The sequence below is a fragment of the Oxyura jamaicensis genome, chromosome 19 (genome assembly GCF_011077185.1).
Source record: "Oxyura jamaicensis isolate SHBP4307 breed ruddy duck chromosome 19, BPBGC_Ojam_1.0, whole genome shotgun sequence".
Taxonomy (NCBI): Eukaryota; Metazoa; Chordata; class Aves; order Anseriformes; family Anatidae; genus Oxyura; species Oxyura jamaicensis.
The window spans coordinates 6682928-6705151 of NC_048911.1; the positions used below are offsets into that span (position 1 = coordinate 6682928).

The window sequence follows — 22224 nt, forward strand, 5'->3', positions numbered from 1 at the left end:
CCCCAGTGTGCCCAGTGCTCCCAGTGTGCCCAGTGTCCCCCATGCGCCCAGTGCTCCCAGTGTGCCCAGTGCTCCCAGTGTGCCCAGTGCCCCCAGTGTGCCCAGTGCTCCCAGTGTGCCCAGTCCCCCCAGTGTGCCCAGTGTCCCCAGTGTGCCCAGTGCTCCCAGTGTGCCCAGTGTCCCCCGTGCACCCAGTGCTCCCAGTGTGCCCAGTGTCCCCTGCCACACAGCCCGGTGCAACCCAGTGTGCACTGTGTCTTTTACAATGCAGTCCCATGACCTTTGCTGAAACCCCCCAGTCCATCCCAGTGCACCCCAGTATCACTCCCCAGTCCATCCCAGTACCCCCTGCAGCCCAGCCCATACCCCTCAGTGCTCCCCAGCGAGCCCCAGTGCTCCCAATTCCCCCTTGTAAGGCACCCCAGTGCCCCACTGCACCCCAGAGTGCACCCCGCAACGCACCCCAGTGCTCCCCACATCCCCCGCTACACCCCCCAGTGCCTCCCAGCGCTCCCCAGTGCCCCCTGTGACGCACCCCAGTTCTCCCAGCACCCTACCCACACCCCCTGCCCCAAATTCCCCATAGGGTGCCCTGGCCCACCCCGCACCCCGGAGCCCCACCAGACCCCCAGCACCCTGGGTGGACCCGAGGGGAAGGAGAACCAGAGCCGCAGTTCCGTGAGCGCCTTTATTGCCCCCAGACCCGCTCCCGGGGGGGGCTCCACCTGCCGATCCGCGCCGAGCCGTGCCGCGTGCCCGGCCGTCGGCAGAACCATTACCATTACTAAACTCAGTAATGGTAACGGTTTCCCCGCCGGCCGCGGGTCCCTGGCTGCATCCAGCGCTGCCCACACCTTGGGGTGCCCCCGATGTCCCTAAATCCCCCCCCCATGTCCCTAAATCCCCCCCCCCCCCAATTCCCCGTCCCCTCCGTGCCCCTCGTCGCGGTCCCACGTGGCGGCTCTCGGCGCGGTGCGGCCCGGGGGAGTACATCATCTATACTGTAGTGTCTCATAGCCAACTTACAGTATACGATGATATCCAGCCCGGGGCGGCGGGCGGCGAGGGGAGCAGCGCCTGGAGGAGAGGAGAGCAGGGTCAGCGTCCCCTCTGTCGTCCCCGTCCCTCCCCCCCGACCCCCTGTGTGGAGCACAGAGGGTCCCCCCGCTGCTGGCACCCGCCTGGCGGGGTGCTGCCGGGCCCCCCAACCCCGCTGGCTCTGCGGGGTGCTGGCTCTGCACCCGCTTTATAGGAGCTGCCGGGGCTCATCTGCATATCTCGCATCTGCAGGGCACAGCGGGGGCGGCCCTGTAACCCCTTCGCCCCCCCCCGGGGGGGGGGGGGGGGCTCACCCCCCCCAGCAGTTCCGTGCCAGCCTGGTGAAGCTTTGACACGTTGGGGACACGAGGACAGGGGGCTCATGGGGGTCATCTTGGTGCTGGAGGCAGGGGGGTGGCCCCCATGAGCCCCCCCCCTCCCCCACGTACTCCATCCCTGGCTTGTGCACCCCCAAACTGGGAGCTACTGGTTGCAAACTGGTGCTCAGTGGGTGGGCTATGGGTGCTGGGGGTGGCAGCCCCATGGGGACAGGGGTGCTGGGCCACCCCCCAGCCGCGTGTGGCCTGCCAAGAGCTGTGTCCCCGTGTCACATACAATTCCCCAAGGGAGGATTCCCCCGGCCACGTGTCCCCAAGAGGGCTTTGTCACCTCACTGTGCAGGACTGTGGCCATCCATGTCCCCTGGCCATGCGTGTCCCCAAACCCCGCCTGTGCCTGACTCTGGTCATACGTGTCCCCCGGCCACGCGTGTCCCCAGCCCCGTGTGTCCCCACAGGGCCGCATCCTGCAGCCAGCCCCGTGCTGCCATGCCCGGGTGTTTGTGCCAGCAGGGCAGGGACGTGCTGGCATTCCTGGAAGCCACCTGCGGGGACGTGATAAGTCCCCGTCTGCGTGGGCACCCCGATAAGCAGCCGTGGCTGGCTGATGGGGACCCTGCCCTGGGGCGTGAGGTGTCCCCCGGACCTGCTGTCCCCCCCCCGTGTGGTGACAGGAACGGGGGCAGCGTCACCTGTGCTGCCCCCAGCACGGCCAGGCCCTGGCAGGAGGTGGCACAGGGTGCCAGCACCGGCCTGTCCCCAGGCAGCACGAGGACACCAGGACTTGGGGACAACAAGGGACTGTCACCTGCTCTTTTTGCCCCTTGCTGTGACCCAGGTGTCCTGGGGGGGGGGGGCTGTAGGGCTCCCCAGACTGTGGCACAGGCACCCCAGAACCCAGAGCTTCACCAAAGCGTCCCCAAGTGTCCCCATCGCTGCCAGCCCCGCTGCTCGCTCAGCACCTGTGGCACCTGGGGACAGCCCTGCCCCATGTCCCTGCACCCCGTGGCACCAAGCAGGGCCAGGGGGTCCCCAGCAGTCCCCAGGCCCAATGGGGGGACCCCGGGTGCCGCAGTCCCGTCCCCCCCCCCCCCCCCCCCCCGGGCCCTCAGGGCAGTGCCTGGCTGCAGATAAGGAGCCACCGAGACGTCCCCACCCGCCCTATCGGCAGAGCCACCCCGCTGGGGGGGGGGGACATGGGACATGGGACAGGGGCCAGCCCGTGCCCCTGCCCAGCCCCTGGGGGGACACAGAGGAGCTGGGGGCATGAGGGGGCTGCAGCTGCACCACAGGAGGCAGCAGGACGAAGCCCCCATTTCTGCCTGTCGCTGTCCCCATCGGTGTGCTGAGCACAGAGCCACCCCATTGTCCCCCAGAGCAGGGGACAGCACCACCCCAGGGGTGACACGGGACAGAATCACAGAATATTTGGGGTCGGGAGGGACCCTTAAAGGCCACCAGGTCCAATACCCATGCCATGGGCAGGGACAGGGACACCTTTCACTCGGCCGTGTTCCTCCAAGCCCCATCTAACCAGGCCTCGAGCATGGGGTCACCAACATCTCGGGGGGTTCTGTCCCTGTCCCTCACCCCCAAAAATGCCTTCCTTACATCCCACCAAGCCCACCCTGCTGCAGCTTAAAACCATCGTCCCTCGTCCCATCCCTACAGGCCCTGGTGAAAGATTTTCTCCATTTTCCTCACAAGGCCCTGTGGGCAAGGCCCGGCCTGGGCCTGCTCAGGGACACTGGGGACAGCGGTGGCGGGAGCTGCTGGGGGCAGAGGGGGCCTTGTGGTGTCCCCACAGCGCCCAGCTCCATGTGGTAACGGTGGTGACATGGATGGAGCGGTGCGGGAACAGGACGAGGCCCGAGGCCCATCTAGAGCAGCCCTGGGGATGGGACAAGGAAGCTGTGGGGACACGGTGATGGCGGAGAGCCCCCGAGCTCCGCAGGGGCAGCAGGAACTGGGACCATGAGCCCCGATGGCAGCAGGAACACCCAGCCCCAGCAGGGTCCCACAGCACCCAAGCAGCCCACACCGGCTGCCAGGAGGACGAAGCCTCTTGCGCTGCCCCAGGCCCCGGGACGTGGCAGCAGGGGGACAGGAGACACAACTTGAGAGCCAGGGCACGTGGTGACAAGGCTTTTATTATCGTACAGCAGTGACACGTCGCAGGCATGCACACGCACATGCAGATAGGGCGCCCTGCCCGGCACGCCCGCCGGCGAGAGCCAGATCTGGGCCGGCGGCCCCGCGGCGCCCGCACGAGCCGGGGGCTGATAAGGCCGAGCCCCCCCTGCCCCAGGGACAGGGAGGGGACAGGGAGGGGACAGGGCGCTGCTGGCCCTGCAGCACCCCCAGCCCCGCAGCAGGTCACCCCCGCAAAAGGGACTGGCCAGTTCCTGTGGCACCCCTGGGGCAGGGGGTGTCCGGGTCCCCCCACACCCAGCAGCCACCCTGCCACAAATCGGGGTGTCACCGAGCCGCGGGTGAAGCAGCCTGTGCAGGGACAGATGGGGTTTTACGGACACGTTTGTCTGCTACAGTCACACCAAGCACAGGCGGCGAGAGGGTTGGGGACAGGGCACGGGTCAGTGGCAGGCCTCGGGGGGCAGGCACTATGGGGACACACAGGGAACAACATTTTACACACTGCCACCAGGGACAGCAAAGCCACTGGCCACAAGACACCAGGGGACAGAGCTTTTGGGGGCAAGGGGTTTTGCAGGAACACTGGTCCCCAGGCCAGCTGTAGGGGCCGTGGTGCCAGAGGGGGACGTCCTCACTGCGGTGCATGAGATGCACGGTGGCACTTGGGGACAGCAGCCTGAGCAGCTCTGCCTCCCTTTCAGGATGGAGCAGCTTTGGCACCATGCTACTTTTTGGGATTCTTGCAGGGCTGGGAGGGGATCCAGACCACCCCCAGCCTGCCTGGCCCTACAGCACGGCCACCCTGCAGGGGTCCCTGAGCTGGGGAACCTTTGTGTGCCCTGCTGGGGAAGGGACACGGGAGCCAAGGGAGCTGGCTCAGGGCTGAGCAAGATCCCAGGAGGAAAATCCCTGAGGGAAGGCAGCAGGGGAGCGGGCACCATCCCCTGGCAGTGCCCCAGTGCCACCCTATCCGGGGTGTGACTGCCACCTCCGGGGAGCCCTGCCCAGGCAGGACACGGCGTGCTGGGCTGGGCTGCTGGCACAGCAGGGCCCCTGTGGGCCAGACAAACAAAGCTAGCCATAAAAACAGCTCGTGGGCAGCAGCAGGGGTCGGGGCAGTGCCCGGGAGGGTCGCTGTGGGAGGGCCTGTCTGTTCTCTTCCTACAGCTCGACGTCCTGCCGAGCCTCCGCTGCGAGCTCGGGGTGGCCGCCCGAGGACAGAGAACAGCGAGGCACCAGGACTGCAGCACCAGACAAGCTGCCAGGAGTAACTGAGGGTCGGGGCCAAACGCCAGCCAGATACAATACACAGTTAGTTAGAAAATAAATCTCCTCCCACCCTTTGTAAGAAAAAAAGAGTGGCTGACTGAGCATGCATCCTTCTGGCCCTAGAAAATAAGGCACCAGAGCTTAAAAACAAAACTCTGATTGTCTTTGATATAAAAGGAATTCCCAAGTGTTGAAGGCAGTCGATGTCGAAGTGCATAACGGGGAGGGGTCTTCACTAGCTTTGGGTCTCATGCCTGGGCCCCGGTGGCTTTCTGGATCAGGGGAATCTGTAGAAGGGGAAGAGAGAAGCTGTTAGGGCTGGTGGAGAGGAGGCAGGGAGCTGCCTGCACAGCCTGCGTGCTGCAGCTGAGCAGGACTGGGGCAAGAGGCTCCCCAGCAGCCTAAACAATTTAGGGCAAGTCCCAGCACCTCGAGAGCCACAGCAATTGCCAGCTGTGGGTGCCTGGCTCACCTTCGTGAGGTCCACGCCGGTGATGGCACGCACGGAGGCAGGGATCTCGGCGAGCAGGCGGTTCACCTCGGATGTCACGTTGCTGCTTTCCCCGCTGAGAACAACGATCTCATCCACTTTGGAGAGGGGAGCAGCCACTTTGGCTGCAATCTGGGGAAGGAAGGAGAGCGGGATGAGCACAGAGCCCAGGAGTCGCAGGGCGAGGACCCTGTGTGCACGTTCCCAGCCTGGGAACTCGCCACCTCTCGCCCGGAGCAGGGGAGAGCCGCCCCCTCCTCACCTCAGGCAGGGCGTCCAGCACCAGCGCCAGCTGGGCAGCCTCCCCGTAGCGCTGGAGAGCTTCGGCCTTCAGCTTCATCCTCTCGGCTTCTGCCATCCCGATGGCCTCAATCACGAAGGCCTCCGCCTCTCCCATCTTGCGGATCTTTTCTGCCTCTGCCTGAGCCATGAGGACTTGCCTCACCCTGGAGGGGGAAAGCCAAGCCCTCCAGCAGCCGAGACCCTCACATCCCACCCAGCTGCCCTCCCTCTGTTAGTGCTGTGCGTCCCCTCCAGAAGCAGCCTCAGCACTTTGCTCCCACCTCACCCTGACCCAGCACCCAGCCGGGGACAGGACCAGACCCTCCGACCAGGTCGGGGCTCACTCACTTCTCTCCCTCGGCGATCTGCTGGATGCGGTAAGCTTCGGCCTCGGCCGGCCGCTTCACGGTGGCGATGAGCTCCTTCTCCTTCCGGATGATCTCTTTCTCTTCGACGTCAATCTGCTTCTTGCGCTGCACCACCTCGATCTCAATTTCCTCCTGGCGGATCTTCTGCTGCTCCCGGGCGCTCTGGAGCTCGTAGGCCAGCTGGGCCTCCGCAGTCTGCAGGCAGGAGAGGGGAGAAAAGGGGTCTTGGCCGTGATCTCCTGGGTGCAGACATAAGGACCCTTGGCAGGCTCTGAAACCAGACGTGGCTCCTGCTGTGGACCAGGCCTCTGCCCAGGGAGGATGTCCCGGTCCCCAGTGCTGCACTTGGGGTCCTTCTCTGTGTGCTTTTCCCACGGGGTTTGAGCACAGCCAGCTCTGGGATCAGCTTGGGTGACCCTCCCCATCCTTCCACCTCCTCCTAATGTAAACAGGGCAGGAGAGGAATCTGCTGCAAGGAGATGCTGCAGAGACATGTGCTCTCCATCTCTACCTCTGCTAACACACGGAGGAGGAAGCTGGAAAGCCCCAGAGCTACCAAGGCCACCGCAAACCAGGGAACAGGGCTGTCGGATGCCTCTCACCTTAATGTTGACCTCCTCGGCGAAGGCAGCTTTCTGCAATTCAAAAGCACGCCTGGAATCTGCTATTTTGGTATCTGCCATGAACTTGACATCCAGCATTTCCTTCTTGCACTCTGCCTCCTGCGGAGAGCAAACAGAGAGCAGAGCTCAAGAGCGTGCAGCTGGACTGAAACAGGCAGCTCCGGGGAAGCTCAGCACGTCTCTGGACTCACCCGAATGCCAGCGTCTCGCTCGGCTTCTGCCACCCCGATGTCTGCATCCCTTCGGACAGCCGCGGTCTGAGTCTTCCCCAGGGAGCTCAGGTAATCCACTTTATCGTAGACATCCTGGAGAGGGGGAGATAAGCCACGCTCACCTCACATGAGCGGCTCCATCTCGCTCCCTTCCTGCTGGAGCTCACGGCAATCCCTTGTCAGGGCAAGGTCAGAAAGGGACGTGCCGGCCTGCCGTCAGCCAGACTCAGGTGTGACAGGGAGAGGGGGGCTCTCCCGATATCTCTCCAACTCCTGGGAGGCTCGGCTATCATTGAGCAACCTCCACCAGCCCTGTCTGGGGCTCGCAGGACAGGAGCTGTCACGGAAAGCCCCGGCAGGCTGTCACCTACAGCTCTGCAGTCACATACAGCAGGGGACCCAGGGCCAGGCTCCGCTCCTGCGTCACAGCACGGCCGGCTGCACCCCAGCCCCGTGCCCCTCGCCTGGGCATACCTTGATGGTAAAGCTCAGGATCTCGATACCCATGCGACCCACGTCTGGAGCTGCCACCTCCCGCACCAGCTTGGCAAACTGGTCCCTGTCCTGGTAGATCTGCTCCACCGTCAGGGTTCCTGCAGAGGGAAGGCAGGAAAAACACTTTATTAGGATAAAAAAAAAGCCACATGTAGCAGCACGGGGCTAAGCTGAGCAACATCCTCACTGCCCAGAACCTCTCCAACACCAAGGTCAGGCCTGGGCACGAGGCTTCGACCCTGTGCCCAGCCCCGGCAGCACACGCCGACATCTCCAAAGCGCAGCCACCACGCACGGGCTACCTGTGACCCCCGGGGACTCGGACATCTCTTACTGCAGGCGCTGAAAACTCGTTTATCATGACACCCAGCAGCACAGCAGGAGCTGCTGTAAGGGAGGAACCACCTAAGCTGTCCCATCTGCAGGCAGCAGAGGAAGCACGCACTGTGGCCTGCCGCGGGGGCAGCGACGCTGCTGGCATCGGGCAGCATGGCAGGGGGAAAGCTGCTCGAGGTGCCTTCGAGAGCCCCTCCACACCTAGGATGGAGCGCAGATGCCCCTCCAGCGTCTGAAGGACCACGTTCTTCACGTCCTGAACGTTCGTCCCCAAGAACTGCTCGCAGGCCACAGCCAGGAGCTCCTTCTCGGTCATGATCTTCACCTGGAGACAGGAGACAAAAACCAAACGGGCTGAATGCGCCTCTCCACGGGGGGGACGCGCACCCAACAGCAGCAGCAACAGCAGCAGCAGCAGCACCACCACCACCAGGCTGCCAGGGCCCTGTGCCACCGGTGCTCCGAGCACCGAGCCGAGCAGTCACCGTGTTGAGCCAGGTCACCGGCCCCACGGGTGGGCTCCTGCTCCCTGCTGCTGGGGGCAGCCCCACGGGCACACCTGAGCCCTCCCGAGCCATGGCTGCAGAGTCAGAGGCCGGGGCAGGCACCTCTCCACACCCTGGCCGTGGCTCAGCGCGGAGAGGTGCTCCCTGAGGCCGCCCATCCCGCAGCAGCCACGGCAGGTGGGGTGACATGGGGACAGAGCTGGGCCCAACAGGTCCCATCTGAAAACAACCCCATCAAAGAGCCCCGAACTACCAGTTCAGCCCCTGCACCAAAACCAGGCCTAGGAAGAGAGTAATTTCTATCACCACCCCTGCCCTCAAACCATTTTATTACCCTTCTCTCCCTGCTCCTTCACTAGAATTACTCTGTGACATGGGAAAGGTGGAGGACAAGGAAGAGTCTGGCACGCCCAAGGGACACCTTGGGAACAGGGGCTCTGCTCGGTGTTCCCTGCAAGGAGAGGGGACGAGGTGGCCGCAGCACACCAGGTTATGGCCTGCCCACGCCTGGGAGCTGCCAGCCACTCTTGGTGTCACCCCCTTCGTGCGTGGTGGCCAGCACCCATCCGTCCCGCTCCCTGCAATCTGTTACCGGTCCCCAGAGGTGGGCACAGCCACCCCAGCTACGCTGTCACCTCCCAGCCAGCTCCAGCTGTGATGGCATCCCCAGGCTGAGACGAGCCAGGGTCTTGGGAAGGTCCTGCCGGTCCTTTTTAAAAACAATCCGGGTTAAAAACCCCTGTGGATTTTTACAGCTAGGCAGTGGAGATGCAGCACACGCCTCCAGCTCACATTCAGAGCCCGGCAGGTGCCAGCCACAGGGAGCTGCGGCCCCAAAGGGGGACAGCTCCTGGTGGCCAGGCCCTTTTGACGTCCCTGTGTCTGGCAGCAGGGCGCTGCCCAGCACCGCGGGGTGCTGAGCGAGTCCCACAGCACCCTCTCATGGAGACATCAGGGCTGGGCGCTGCCTGCTGGCGGCGAAGGGCTCTGGCCCAGGAGATCCCGGAGGCACGCTACGTCCTGCCCCACGGACTGCCGCTGCCCGGCATCGTCCTGGCTCAGGGACCTCCAAAAAGGGGCCCTCCGAGGGTCTCACCGTGAGCTCTTGGTGAGTTCGCGATCTGCAGAGCTCACCCTGCTGCCTGCGAGTCCCGAGCCCTCGGGTCTCGCAGCCAAAAAGCCAAACAGCCTCGGCCAGCGTGGCATTTCCCTCCTGCTCCGTCCCTGAGACCTCTGGGCTCCCCCTGGGCCCCGTCCCTGCACCGCTTTGCATTTTCCACCCCAGGGGGAGTTGGGAGAGCTGCTCACCGGCTGCACCCAGGCGCTCGGGCCACGCACAAGGCTCAGCTCTCAGCAAACCTCCTGCTGCTCACAGGAGGGTTTATAGACACCAAAACCCACGGTCACGGCGTGCCTGCCAGCAGTCCCACCTCTCCAAACAACCCCACCTTTCGGGAGCGACAGAGGAGACAGCGCAGAGCAGGCACAAGGGGAGCAGGGAAGGGTCCTGCCCCTGGAACAAACCCCTGCAGTGGGTTTATTTGGGTGCTGCTACACCCCGCTCAGCCCCAAGGAGCCTGGACTCAGCTCAGCACGGTGCAAACCAAAACAGGGCTGAGCAACTGGGGCTCAGCTCATTTCCAGTGCGCTCACTGTCCTCTGCAACAGTCGGTGCGACTTCAGACGTCTCCAAATCAGAGTTTGGCTGGCAGGGCAGCAGTGCCTCTACAAACCAACCTCCAGGACCAATACTGCCGTGCCCAGCTCCGGCCAGCTGCGTTCCCCACAAGGGGTGAGCAGAGACAACCCAATGAGCCCGAGGCTCAGAAAAAGGGGGCAGAAGACACAGCTCTGCTGGCCTGAGGCAGCGTCCCCTGCACCCCAAGCGCCCAGCCGACCTGGGAAGGAGGCCACTGGAGTGCTCCTCACGTCTGGCTTTAAAAAAGAGCATCCTCGGGAACATTCAGCGCTTCTGTTATCGTAGCAAACGTTTAAAAAGCTGTTTATCTGGTGGTAATTTGCTTTTTTTTTTTCACAAGCAAAATTTTTAAGAGAAAAAAATGTTTGTCTCGAAAGTTCTCCCTCTGGAATTCTGCAGAATTCAGAAAAACTCTGCCCCACACCTCCCAAGCCCAACTGCCTCCAGCGTGCTTTCAGCACGGTAATTCACAGAATCACAGAATCACAGAATTTCTAGGTTGGAAGAGACCTCAAGATCATCGAGTCCAACCTCTAACCTAACACTAACAGTCCCCACTAAACCATATCCCTAAGCTCTACATCTAAACGTCTTTTGAAGACTTCCAGGGATGGTGACTCCACCACCTCCCTGGGCAGCCTGTTCCAATGCCTCACAACCCTTTCAGTAAAGAAGCAAATTCCCCACGTCTCATAACCCCAAACCTTACAGGGTCTTTAAAATGAATGAATTGACAGCCGGAAAAAACCAATAAGCGAATGGTGGGAAGCAGGAATAACCTAAAGGAGATGAGTTTGGAGCTGCATTTTTAATCAAGGCATCTGGAGGTCCAGCCTTCTGCCAGCATGCTCTGCCTACTTTTTGTAGGCAATGGAAGAACGCCCCAGAACTAAGCCAAAAGGGAATGCTTCACAGAAATACCTTCTATGAATGGGTGTTTCCAAATACAGGACAGAAAGGACTACAGAGTTATGAGATGTGGGGGATGGAGCCATGGGTTCATGCATTTTGCCAAGCATGCGAAGACCGCTGAGGTTAGGAGACACGTTAGTACCTGAATGGATGGAAAGAGCTGAAAAAATGAGAACATGCTGGTTCACACCGGCCACCAGCGAGGAAATGCCCTCAGCCCCTGGAATTATCCGAGCTGTGCTGCTCCTGTCTCAGAGGCTCCAGCAAGAGCCACCCTTGGAGCCAGGAGGAGCTCAAGAAGCTCCCGTGAGGGGGCTCCTGGGCACGGCCACATTCCCAACAGCAGCACAGCGATGGGCCGGCCCTTTGCCTGGTGCAAGCATCCACAAACTGCTCCTGGCCGGGTTTACGTCCTCAGCTACGCACCCAGACCACGCGCAATTACTCCACGGCATCAGTCCAGAGCAAACCGACGAGCCTCGGGAGGACTCTGGTGCCCTACAAAGCTCCGGGTGAATTCTTTCCGACGCTCCCAAGGGCTGCGGCAGCCCCAGCGCCCTTCCCGGGGGAGCCTCTTGACGCACGTGAGATTTTGGGAACGTCACCGCAACGTTCTCCTGCCAGCATCCTGCCCAAGGCACAGGGACAAGCCGTATCGGGGCAGCACACCCCAAAGCCTGGGGAAATGCAGGTGTTTGAATCACCAGCAGCACGAGCTGGATTTCACGTCTGCAGAAGGCCTGAAAGAACCAAAATCCCTTTCAAGCCGGAAATTTGATACACAAATTTTACCGCCCAGAGGGACAGAGCTCTTTCTTTAAGCTTTAACTCACCGTGGCGAATTACAAGATCCACGTGCTAATGATAACGATAATAACCACCCAAACGCAACACAGCGCTCGACGCCGTCTCAGGAGGGAACGGCTCGGTCCTGCGGTGTCACACACGGCTCCAGGGGCTCCGTGGCACACCAGCATCGCACACAGACCGGTCGCCAGCGCACACCTCGTTTGCCACGCGGACAAATGAGACACCAGAAAAAGAGGGATGATTTGGGGGAGAGGAGAGGTCGCAGCCCCTGTACAACACAGGCACGCGGCGGTGTGCTGGAACCAACGAGGACAGCGTGGTTATTTTTTTTTACAAACATTTGTTTCAAAGCAGTTGGCTTCTGTTCCTGGACAACAGCAACCTTTTAGGGGGGGGAAACCAGACGTAAGTTAGAGACATGCAATTCCTGAAAGGATGGTTTGGAGTTACTGTACCTGTGCCACACCCGTGACAGTTAAAGCTACCCCCTCCGCCGTCTCTACGTCCTCACACCTGGGCTGTAACGTCATTATCTCTAGGGAAATCCTGCCAAAAAACGTAAAATATTTGCACGTTTCCAGGTAACACACGCTCAGCTCTCCCCTCGCATCTCCTGCCCCAGGCCACCTGCAGCACTCGCCGCAGGTAATGTCAGACAGGCACGGGAGGCAGCAAGGGGCCGCGTCTGTCCCTGGTGGCAGACAAGACGCTTTGGCCAATTAAAGATTTCCAAATAACGTTCACAGGCGATTTATCAGCAGGGAAAGGCTGGGAGCCAGGCTGGCGACGGGACCGTGACCCCACAGGAACGTGGCCAGGAGCTCGCAGCTCCGGGACCCCGAAGGGCCGCCCGTGGGAGGCTGGTGTCACAGGTTTAAGAGCACAGCACGGACCCCAGGTGTGCCCACCCAGCATCACCACCCCCAGGGTAACCTTTACACACCCTGCCTGGCAAAACCCAGTGCTGCAAGAAGCCTCTGCCCCTGCTGGGTTGGCATTAACACGGACCTGCTTCCTCAGCCGCCTCACCCTACCTATTTTTCCTGTCCTGTTACCCGGAGACGGATGGGAGAAGCGAGTCTCCAGCTCCCTGGGGCTGTTCCTGCACAGCATCAGGCACCCTGAAGCTCATGCTGCAGCTCCAGCCCCTTGCTTGACCAGCCGGGAGCACAGGCAGGGAGCCCCGGGGCACAGCACCCGTGTCGGTGAGCGTCAGGCACCCGAACCACAGATCGGAGCTGGGTACACACCGCAGAGCCACTCAGCTGCGAGTGCTCACCCAAACCCCTGCAGGTCCGAGCCTGCCCTGGCCGCGGTCCTAATTAAACAGGAACACAAGCTGGGAGCTGATCAAACGCATCCCTCCGTCCAGGGTGTGTGTGGGCATCTTCTGCCGGATGAATCAGCCAGCAGGAGAGCTGAGCCTTCCGAAGGCCTAACCCGTACCTTGATTTCATTTAAATGCTGTGCAAGCCCCGGGGAGGTTTGGTATCAGCGTTACGCTGCTTTGTAGCTGCTCACAGTGCTGAGCAAACGCTCACCCACTGTGCTGCAACTCAGCCAAGGTCTCCGTGCTGTACTGTTAAACGTGACAACATCCACAGCGGGCTCTGCCTCCACGTGGGGGAAGAAGGGCTCAGTGGAAAGCCACATCCCAAACCAGAGAGCCGGCTACAGCTGCAATTTCCCCACGGGTGCACAGATTTCCTTTCGAAGCGGCACACATCCTGGCTTCCCACCTTCCCCAGAGGCTGTGCACAACCCAGCCTGGCTGGTCTGTGGCTCCGTGAACAAGTAGATGGCCCTTCTGCTCTCCACCAGCCACAAGATGCGATGGGTGCTGCCGAGGGAAGGGTTCCAACCGGAGCAAACCCCTGCAGCGCCGTCAGGAGGAGCTGGATTTGGAATTTGCCAAGCGTGCATCTGTCTGCATTACCCACAGAGCGAGGAGCGCGCCCCGGAGAAGGGGAAGGAGAGGAGGGTACTGAGATTTGCACTCTCCCATTAGAAAACCAATAGTTTTTCGTTTTGTTTTTGTCATCCTGCTGCTGCTGCTGCTGCTGTTGCTGCTCAAAACAAAGGCAGAAGGGTTAGACGCGGCGTTAGGAAGCCGGTGGGTTATTACCTGTGCGACCCCCGTTACGTACAGTGGGACGCCCTCCGACGTCTCAATGTTCTCGCAGCGACAGAGGATGGTCATAACCTCCAAAGACAGTCTGAGCAGCGAGGAACAAGGGCAGGACAGCAAACACACAAAGCGGTTACCAGACGGTCAGACACTCATGGCAAAGGACAGGCGGGACTCCCGGCTCTCGGCTTTTCCCTGTTCCGTCGGCGTTTCTCCCACTGCCCGCTCCCAGGACCGCGCAACGCTGGCCCAGACCAGCCCCCCTCACGCTGCAGGCAGCTTAAAAAGCACAGCAAGGTGCTGCAACGAGGCTGGACGGGGTCTCATCGCCCCCCCCCCAAATCCCAAGGGAAGCTGAGCCATGGATCCCGCCCGCACTGCCCCCCCGAAGTCAGCTGGAATTTTCTCTCACGGTGCCTTTCACCCACAGAAATTCCTTTTTGTAACCGTGTAAATGCTTCGATGCCAACATGTAAAATAGGCTGGAAAAATAAAAGCACCAGGGATCTGGCTACACACCCCTGGCGAAGGTGATGATGAGAGAAGGTGCTTCCAAGCGCTGTCCTGAGAAGCTGAATACCACCTTTATACGGGCTTTTCTTAACAGGGACAGGATTTTTTTAATTTTTTTTCCCAATCCTCAAGGTTGCAGCAGGGCAAGAGCCCAGCTCCCTGCCAGCTCTAACTGCTCCTTTTGTCCCCAGCTCAGTGCTACCTGGCGGGATGCCGCTGATGGCGACGCAACCGCCGCCGTCTCCTTGCTTTCAGCAGCGGCAGCTCCAGAAAAGCTGTCCTAATTTCGGAGGAGGAAATCAGCCTCAGCTCTGCACGTTAATGCAGCCGCGCTCCCTTTACGGGGCACAGCTTACGGTATTTGGGAAAGACTCTGGTTTGCAAAGGAGAATTAAGCCCCGCAGACCGTGGCATGAATTGGGCATAAAGATTTCCCAGTAAAAGATTTGTTTGGAGGCTGGCGGTGCTCTTTGAGCCGCGTTTTCTGGGCAATGCACGGACCTCCAGCACATGGCAGCTCGCTCCTGGCAGGCGGATCTTCGCCCTGGACTCACCCCTCGCTGCACTTAGTAAGTCAGCCTCCTGAATCCGTCTGCACCTTCTGCAAACGGCAGCTCAGGGTCCTGCACTGCTCTCTGGGCTTCTCTCACCACGAGACGAGCAGGAACAGAAGCCAAAATTTGAGGATGAGGGTAGATCGAACGCACTCCTCGAGCACCGTGCCAGAGCGCCGGGCCTTTCCTTCCCCTCCCACCTTACAGAGGCATCGCTAGCGACCCTGGGCCAAAGCAGGGGGTGTTAGCTGGGGTCTCTCCATGCAGCCAGGGAGCTGTCGTAGCCCTCGAAGCAATCCCACGTGCCAGCCACCCAGGAGAGCACCTAGAGGCGTCGTGAGCCCGCTGCCAGCAGCAGCCAGCGCTCCCTGGAGCCACGCAAGCTGGGTGAGCCCAGGTGAGCAGCACCTGCAGGAGGGCATCGTCTGCAGAGCAAGGGCAGCAGCATGCTAGCTCTGCTGGTGGTGACGCAGGAACAGGGAGAAGAGGGGGCAAGGGCAGGCAGTAAAGGTTAGCTGCAACCGCTGGCCTTCGCTTAGTGCAGAGCCCCAAAAGTCACGCCTTTGGGTTCTTCCCTATCTTTTTTTTTTCCATAGACAGAGGAAACCTGCATCAGGGAGCGTGAGGGAGGTGTTAGGACAGAGGCACACTTAGGGACATGCCCACAGGTCCTAGGGACGAGGAGCTACGTCAGCAGGGCAGCAGCAGTAGCAGCACGTCCATTCGGAGCGGGAACGAGCAGCAAGCAAAAACCCACGACTGAGGAAAGGGAGAGAAAGGAAACGCCGTGGTTTTAAACAGGAACGTGGCCCGCTCTTGTGGCAGCAGCAGTCAGCACACCTTTAGGAAACCAGGCTACGGGGGCAAGGGCCCCCCTTTGCTGTGGGGTGAGGGTCTGGGGCCACCCTGGGCAGAGTGCAGCAAATCCTCACGGTGCTCAGGGATGTGTGGCTGTGAGCGACCCTCCGTTCACCACGGGCACGAGACAGGGCCCACGCTGCTCCTGCCACGGCTGTACTCGGGGAAGCCTTCTTCTGAAGGGCCCGGAGGTGGCTGCAGAGGAAGGCAGAGGGCTGGGCTGATGCTCAGCCGTGGTTTCTCAGGTCCTGTGCTCCGAAAGCTCCTGCTGACAGCCCTGCTGGAATGGCTCTGCCTAGCCCGCACCCCAGACCCCTCGGATAACGGAGGTGTGCTTACCTCTGGGTGTCGGTGATGCACCACCACGCCCAGGCCCAGCCTCCGTACACGTACTGCTTCACGTCGGAGCCGCAGCAGCCACCTGCAGCACAGAGATTGAGGGATTTTATACACGTGTCAAGGAAAAACCTGCACCTTAAGAGAGTGAAGCACGAGCTGAACAACTTCACAGCAACCTTTCCCAGCCCCTCGGAGCAGGGAGAGCTCCTTGGATCAGCAGCCCTACAGCAGTGGGTGCTGCGAGGCCACCCTCCACATCTTCCAGGTGAATCCCGGCACGCTTGCGGTGTCTGATAAATAACAAACACAGAAAACTCTTTCCAGGACCCGCACTGAAGGGATCAGATGGTCCTGGCATGGCCCTGGAAGGCAGCACTGGAGCTGGAGCTCCCTCGTGGCAGCCGTAACGCGGCCAGACACGGGGAACCCTGCGCTCTCCTCCCCTGCGCAGCCCTTCCTTCACACAGCAACTTTCCCAAGGCGACCTTTTTGTAACTGGCTGACAAATCCAGAAATCAGCATTCACAATAAATGAGGACGACGAACAACAACACACAGAAAGCTGCTGGATTTCACACCAGGCTTTATTTTAGTTTGGTAAGGCGGCGTCAGCAAACAGAACCACCGTAAGCTGTGACGCACCGGCTCTGGCATGGAAGGCCACGTAAGAAATCCATCTCCTTTCCCTCACCAGTCACCCACGCTGCAAGTCAACAACCCTTAAACCTCCCCAGAACCCAGCAGGTCAGCGTTAGAGGCACGGAGAACCCTCGAGCTACCCTGCAAACACCTCCTGCTTCTGGCTCGCACGAGTACTGCGGTGCACGAGGCTTTGACGGTCCACCACGGAGCTGTGCACAGGGCATGGGCAGCCCCCAAATCTCCTACAAGAGGCATTTCCCACCCTGCAGGGTGGCAAGGCAGAGCCAGCGTGGGGGTCTCGTGCTCCGTAGCACGGAGGAACCGCCTCTCACGACCTTCTTCTGTAGCTGGAGGGCTGCGCCAGACAGGCAGGGTTACAGGAGCTGGTGACACAGCCCTGCGAGGCAGTAGCTGCAGTGCTTCTAACATTTCTTGGTGGACGTGAGCCCGGCCAGCTCGGCCGGCCAGCCAGGCCCTTGTTTTCCAGGAACAGGAAGGGAGGTGTTGCCTGCAGCTCCGCGTGGAAAGGCGTTTGGGTCTGCGGGATCGACGTGGTCCTCTGCTACGCCGCTGGGAATTGTTTCATAATCATGTCCTGAGAAAACTCCACGCCCTTGAGCCACCGCTGTTACAAGGAAGGAACATGCCTCTGCACACAGGGTTTTTTTTTATTTCTTCAGCAGGCAGCACAAGGAAATGCCTCGTTTAGGATCACACCCGAAGCCAGCCCCACGCTCGCTTCCCAGGACTGCGTAGCGCCGCTACACAGCTCTGCTTAAAGAAGTGCTCAAGGAAAACAGGGAAACCTAACACGTTGACCAGGCTGAAGAACAAACCCTCTTAAAAATGAGATGTGCAGGGGATGTGGCAGGGGAGTTGCCTTTCCCAGCTATAACGCGCCCGCTGTTCGAGCAGCCCGGGTCCCCCACTACTCGGCCATCGCCTCCACGAGCAGCCACCGTGCCTCTTCCAGGGGCAGCGTGCTACAAACGGAGGATTCATGGCCTCTGCCCAGAGGAAGGGGTCCCGTGTTCACGCAAGAATCCCCAGAGCCAAGAGAAAGCACGTTGTCTGTTTTTTTTATGAGTTCACATTAACCATTTGAGATAAACGGAGTTCTCTGGCAAATGCAGGAAACCTGCCCTAATGGACAGCACGCGAGGAAGAACACAAGCCCCGAGGGTTAATGGAACACGGGGCTCAAAGCCTCAAGGCCAGCGTTGCAGGACAATTTAAGCCCGTGAACAATCTCCGTGTCCTTTGATCTCCCGAGGTAACTTCAGGCAGCGAGCTCGTAACGCGAGCAGGAAGCGGTGAGCGTTCAAGCAAACCATCGCAGCGGGCTGCTGGGGTGGCTGTGCTCCTTCACGGGGTCTGAGAACGATGCTGCTGCCTTCACGTGCACGGGAGCTTCCATCTGGCACTGGAATTGCCACCTCCTGCTGCCGGAGGTGGAAACAAACGGCTCGGTCAAGTCGGACGGACGCCGCCGGGTTGGCCGGAGCATGGGGCTTGTGCTGGGAAACGTCACGGGGTGCTAACAGCCGGGTGCAGAAAGACAAGGCACAAACTGGTAACTGGAAACAGGTGCTGAAAAAAGGCATCGTGGAGAGGAGAGAAAAAGGCAAAGGCATACGTAGAGCATCTCGTGTAATAAAGCAGAGTCTAGACTACAATCAGCGTCTGGTTCCTGGGTCCTACCGTGAATATAAATCAGGCTTTGTCCCGCTGCAGAAGTGGTGCAAGGTTAACAAGAATTTATTTAAGCAGACGCAGCATTCTGAGCTGGACCCATTCAATGCTTTGATGGCCACTACAGCAGGCGAAAGCAGGTTGTGCTGGTTAGCTTGTTTGGGAGACAAACGGAATCAGAATCACTCCTTTAAACTACAAGCATCAATGGTACCGAGTGAATGTAAAACCACACCTTTAGTTTAACTCATCTTGTAAGCAGAAACCCAGAAGACTGAAACCACAACGGAGCTGCACGACAAAACCGCTGAGGTGCTACCCCAGAAATCCTCCTGGGAACAAAAAGGGAAGCCCGGAGGCCATTCTGCCTGCCTCTTTTCCTGCCATCCTCTCTGAAAAGCCTCGAGGATTTAGCAAGCATCTGCCAAGGGAAAGCTGAAGCTCCAGCACCTGCAAGAAGCTGAAGAATTAGCTCCTGAGAAGGAAGTCGGTGTCTCCTCGGGGGCTACAGAAACCTCCGTAGGGTTTCTGCGCTCATGCAACCGACCGTCCCCACCTAAGCGCCGCTCTTTCACTTTGCCAAACCGCATCGCGTTTCTTTCGGGCCATTTGGGCAATCTGTTGAGTTCATTTGGAGCCTAACCCTGCTCTCCAAAGCTCTCAAATCCATTCCCAGCTCGCTGCCATCTGCAAACTCAATGAGCACATTCTCAATTCCGTTATCCAAGCCAAAGCAAGGAACCTGATAAATCCTCCCAGCTGAGCAGTGAGCCACCGTTAGGTTCCCTGGCAATGGTTTTCCAGTCGCTCTCGTATCAGTTCTGTAAGATGTGAGAGCTCAGTTCCTCCTCACGCTGCAGGCCTCTTGCGGAACAGGGTCTGAGGAACTTCCAGAAGCCTTTATTTCAGGCTTTCAAAACTCGTAAAAGCGCCTGTTCTCTTTTTAGGGTGCCTTGGCTCAAAATCATGACCTCTTGCGGAAAGAAGAGGGATGCGAGCGCTCAGATTAGATCTGGAAGGGTGAATTACCCCGAGTGCTGGGGCCTGGCATGAAATGTTTACACAAACTAGAAATAAATGCCAGCTCCTCTTTGACTTTGAAAGAGACCAAAGAGCCCCAGAGGGGCTTAACTTAAAAGTTTGAGAAACCGAGCGGGATGCTATTTCTCAAGCTGACTTCTGAGAAATCACAAGCCAGCGTAAGAAGCCTCAGTAAAGGCAAGGTGTGCCACAGCTGCTGCTCTTCCTCACGCTTACCTCACCTGAGGGGGAAGGCAGATGAGCTGGATGTGGCTTATATTCATCAAATACGTGTTGGGTGTTTTCTTCCGAGCAGTATTTGTTTTGGTGTTCTTCCAAGAAATAAAGCTAGACTGGGCTGCCACTTCCTGGCTTTTATTTTTTATTTTTTTCTTCTCTTTTCACACCATGAACTTTAGCTGGAACAGCCGTCTGTCCTGCCCCAAAAACACTGTGGTCTGCACCGACTGCCCCCGTAACACGCCTGCAGGTGTCCAGCTCGAAGGTGCCACGCTGCAGCCCTTCCAGCCAGGATGGAAAACGGCCAAGCTGCAGAGATGTGGGCAAAGCTGCCTGCCCACGAGAGCTGCAAGATGAGCACAGGCATTAAATATTGCATCTCCTCATTACGAGGCTCTGCGGAAACGTTACAGCGCCGTCTTTCAAAATGAGCACATTGATCGTGAGCCACAAAAGCTGCTTTCACCCAGGCTGTAACCCAAAACCAGTGTCACGGATTGGAGAGAATCTATTTATCTAGTGGGAAGAGCCTGACGTCAGGATGAGCAGATATTTTCTGCTTCCCCGAACTCTCGGCTGGCTCCAGCCGTGCTCAGAGCAGCCAGGAAGGGGCCGGGCACCCGGCAAAGGCTCCCCAGGGCTTGCACCGAGCCTCACCGGCAGCTCCCATCACCATTGCTCTTTGGCAATGCCAGAGCCACGTCCCAGAGGGACCGTAAGCACCTAGGTATGGCTCCACGGAGCATCCGTGCCACGCCTGGCCTCTGCATTTCCTGAACGGATTGCCCGAGCGCAGTTTCTTAGAAGGAGAGGAGCGTTGCTCAAGAGGGGCAGGACGCGAGAGCCAGCAGGCAGTGCCCGGGAGGCAGCTTCCCAAATAACGCCACAAGGCTCCTGCGTGCACGCAGGTCCCAAGGCACAGCCGACCGCTCCTGCGGTGCTGGAGGAGCTGAGATGTGCCACGAGGAAGTGAAAAGAAAGAGCACGACTCCTCAGGAGCAACAAAAAAACACATGCCAGAGGAGGCACGTGACAAGCACGTGACAAAACTTCCTTCAGCAGGCCCAGCTAAGTTTACAAGAAGGAAAACTTTCCACTCGGCTTCATGATTTCGAGGTGCCTTCCTGCAAAGCACAGCTTTGCAGATAACAATCGTATGATAATTCAACACCGCAAGCCAAAAGCCTCCCGTTAACATTATTTGCTGCTGGGTTATCTCCCCTTCCCTCCTCCCTCCCCAAACCTGCCATGATTTGTGCTTTCTTCCCAGAACTTGGCTGTGTGTTGAGGAGCATCCTCGGCTCGCCGGCCGCAGGAGAATGCGAGCAGATGCCACAAATTCCTGCCGGCCCACCCTCCAAGCCACGCTTTAACTTCAGAAAGGAACGCGGGTTAACCCGAGCCGTTAAAGCTGAATGCCATCCTGGCACGGCCCCTCGGTTCCTCCTGCTGGATGTGGCGTTTCACCAAGCTGTGCTGCTTTTGGAGGGTCTCTTGGAGGGAGGCACAGCATCAGGTCTAGATCCGTGAACCAGATCCCAGCTGGAAACACACAATTTCTTCAAGGTTTTCATGTTTTTTTTTTCCCAGCTTTGGGACTACAGACGTGCAGCTCACGGACCAGGAAAGCTGCAGGAAACGCCGCTGCTCCAGCCAGCTGGCGGTGCGCTTTGTGACCCCTCAGAAGCGGCGGTCAGAGGGCACGTTTGTTTCCGAAACTGCAGCCTGCTCCTGCCATCTCTTCAGAAATTCCCATAATTATCCGAGAGACGAACTGACAGAGCCCAACCGGGCTGCGGCCTGCTGGATGTTTTGGCCCAAAAGCATGACGATGTGGTTTCCCCGCAGAGCTGCGACCGCAGCACCCCCCCGGCTGTCCCCCACATCTCCACGCGAGTTCAGGTTCGAGCATCGCAGCTCCTGCCTCCAGGCCAGCCCAGCGGTGACAAGAAGGACGTAACGTGACCGAGGGTACAACGTGACACCTGCCTGGATCCAAACCCCATTATTTCCCTGCACGTGGCCCCACAACGGCGGGGTACGCAGCCCTCGCAGCGAGCCCTAACGCCACCCTGCGAGCCCTACCCCACGCCAAAGGGGATTTTATGGCCGGTTTAATTAACGCCAGCCTAAGCAACCGGCTCACCTGGTGGGCATCAGCTGCTTCCAGCACCAGCACCGACACCCGGGGTGCCGGTGGCTCCTTGGCCACCCAAACCGAAGGCTGCTGGCCCCGGTGTCACGCCGTGTCCCCACTGCTGTCACCCACGGCGGGGGGGCACCGCGGCAGCCCCTGTGACAGTGCCCCCCGCCACGTCCCCCCTCGTGGGGCACCCCAAACACACCTCACCCTCCCCTTGCACAGCCTCCCACCCCCTCAGAGACCCCCGAAGCCCCCCCAGGACAGGACCACCGCCCTCACACCACCTCCCCGCTGTCCCCCCACAGCCCCCGTGGCAGGGTCCCCCCTCAGGACGGGACCCCCGCACCCACACAGACTCCCCAAAAGCCCCCTCCCCGCCTCCCCCAGCCCCCCCCCCAGCCCGTACCTGACACCACCAGCGCCTCGTTGGGCCCCACCGTGTGGCAGTTGCCCATGGTGCCGCCGCCGGCCCCGCCGCCCGCTCCCGCAGCGCCCCGCGCCGCCCCGCCCGGCCCCGCCTCGCGGCCGCCATCTTGGGAAGGTCGGGGCCGGGCGGGGGGGGG

General features: G+C 60.0%; 1 protein-coding gene across 4 annotated transcripts; it reads right to left on the reverse strand.

Annotated features, from left to right (window-relative positions):
* Positions 1-4730: 4730 nt before the first annotated feature.
* Positions 4731-22215, reverse strand: FLOT2 (flotillin 2). 4 transcript variants are annotated; one of them, XM_035343372.1, is made up of 11 exons: positions 22068-22215; positions 15925-16006; positions 11988-12078; positions 7807-7930; positions 7249-7367; positions 6754-6867; positions 6542-6661; positions 5920-6134; positions 5552-5735; positions 5272-5421; positions 4731-5086 (listed from the first exon to the last, which is right to left on the reverse strand). In XM_035343372.1, the coding sequence occupies exons 1-11, from the start codon at positions 22114-22116 to the stop codon at positions 5048-5050; spliced, it is 1287 nt and encodes a 428-aa protein (XP_035199263.1). In that variant the 5' UTR covers positions 22117-22215; the 3' UTR covers positions 4731-5047. The 4 variants fall into 4 exon arrangements, with proteins under 4 accessions (XP_035199263.1, XP_035199264.1, XP_035199266.1 ...); XM_035343373.1 differs by lacking the exon at positions 11988-12078 and adding an exon at positions 13658-13748; XM_035343375.1 differs by lacking the exon at positions 11988-12078 and having other exon boundaries at positions 22068-22083.
* Positions 22216-22224: the final 9 nt, after the last annotated feature.

Coding starts and splice junctions, on each gene's coding strand:
- FLOT2 (XM_035343372.1), bottom strand. CDS start 22,116: ATGGGCAACTGCCACACGGTGGGGCCCAACGAGGCGCTGGTGGTGTCA. Junction 6,662..6,753: donor AGCGAGACGCTGGCATTCGG/GTGAGTCCAGAG, acceptor TGCTCTCCGCAG/GAGGCAGAGTGCAAGAAGGA. Junction 5,422..5,551: donor TGCTGGACGCCCTGCCTGAG/GTGAGGAGGGGG, acceptor TTCCTTCCCCAG/ATTGCAGCCAAAGTGGCTGC.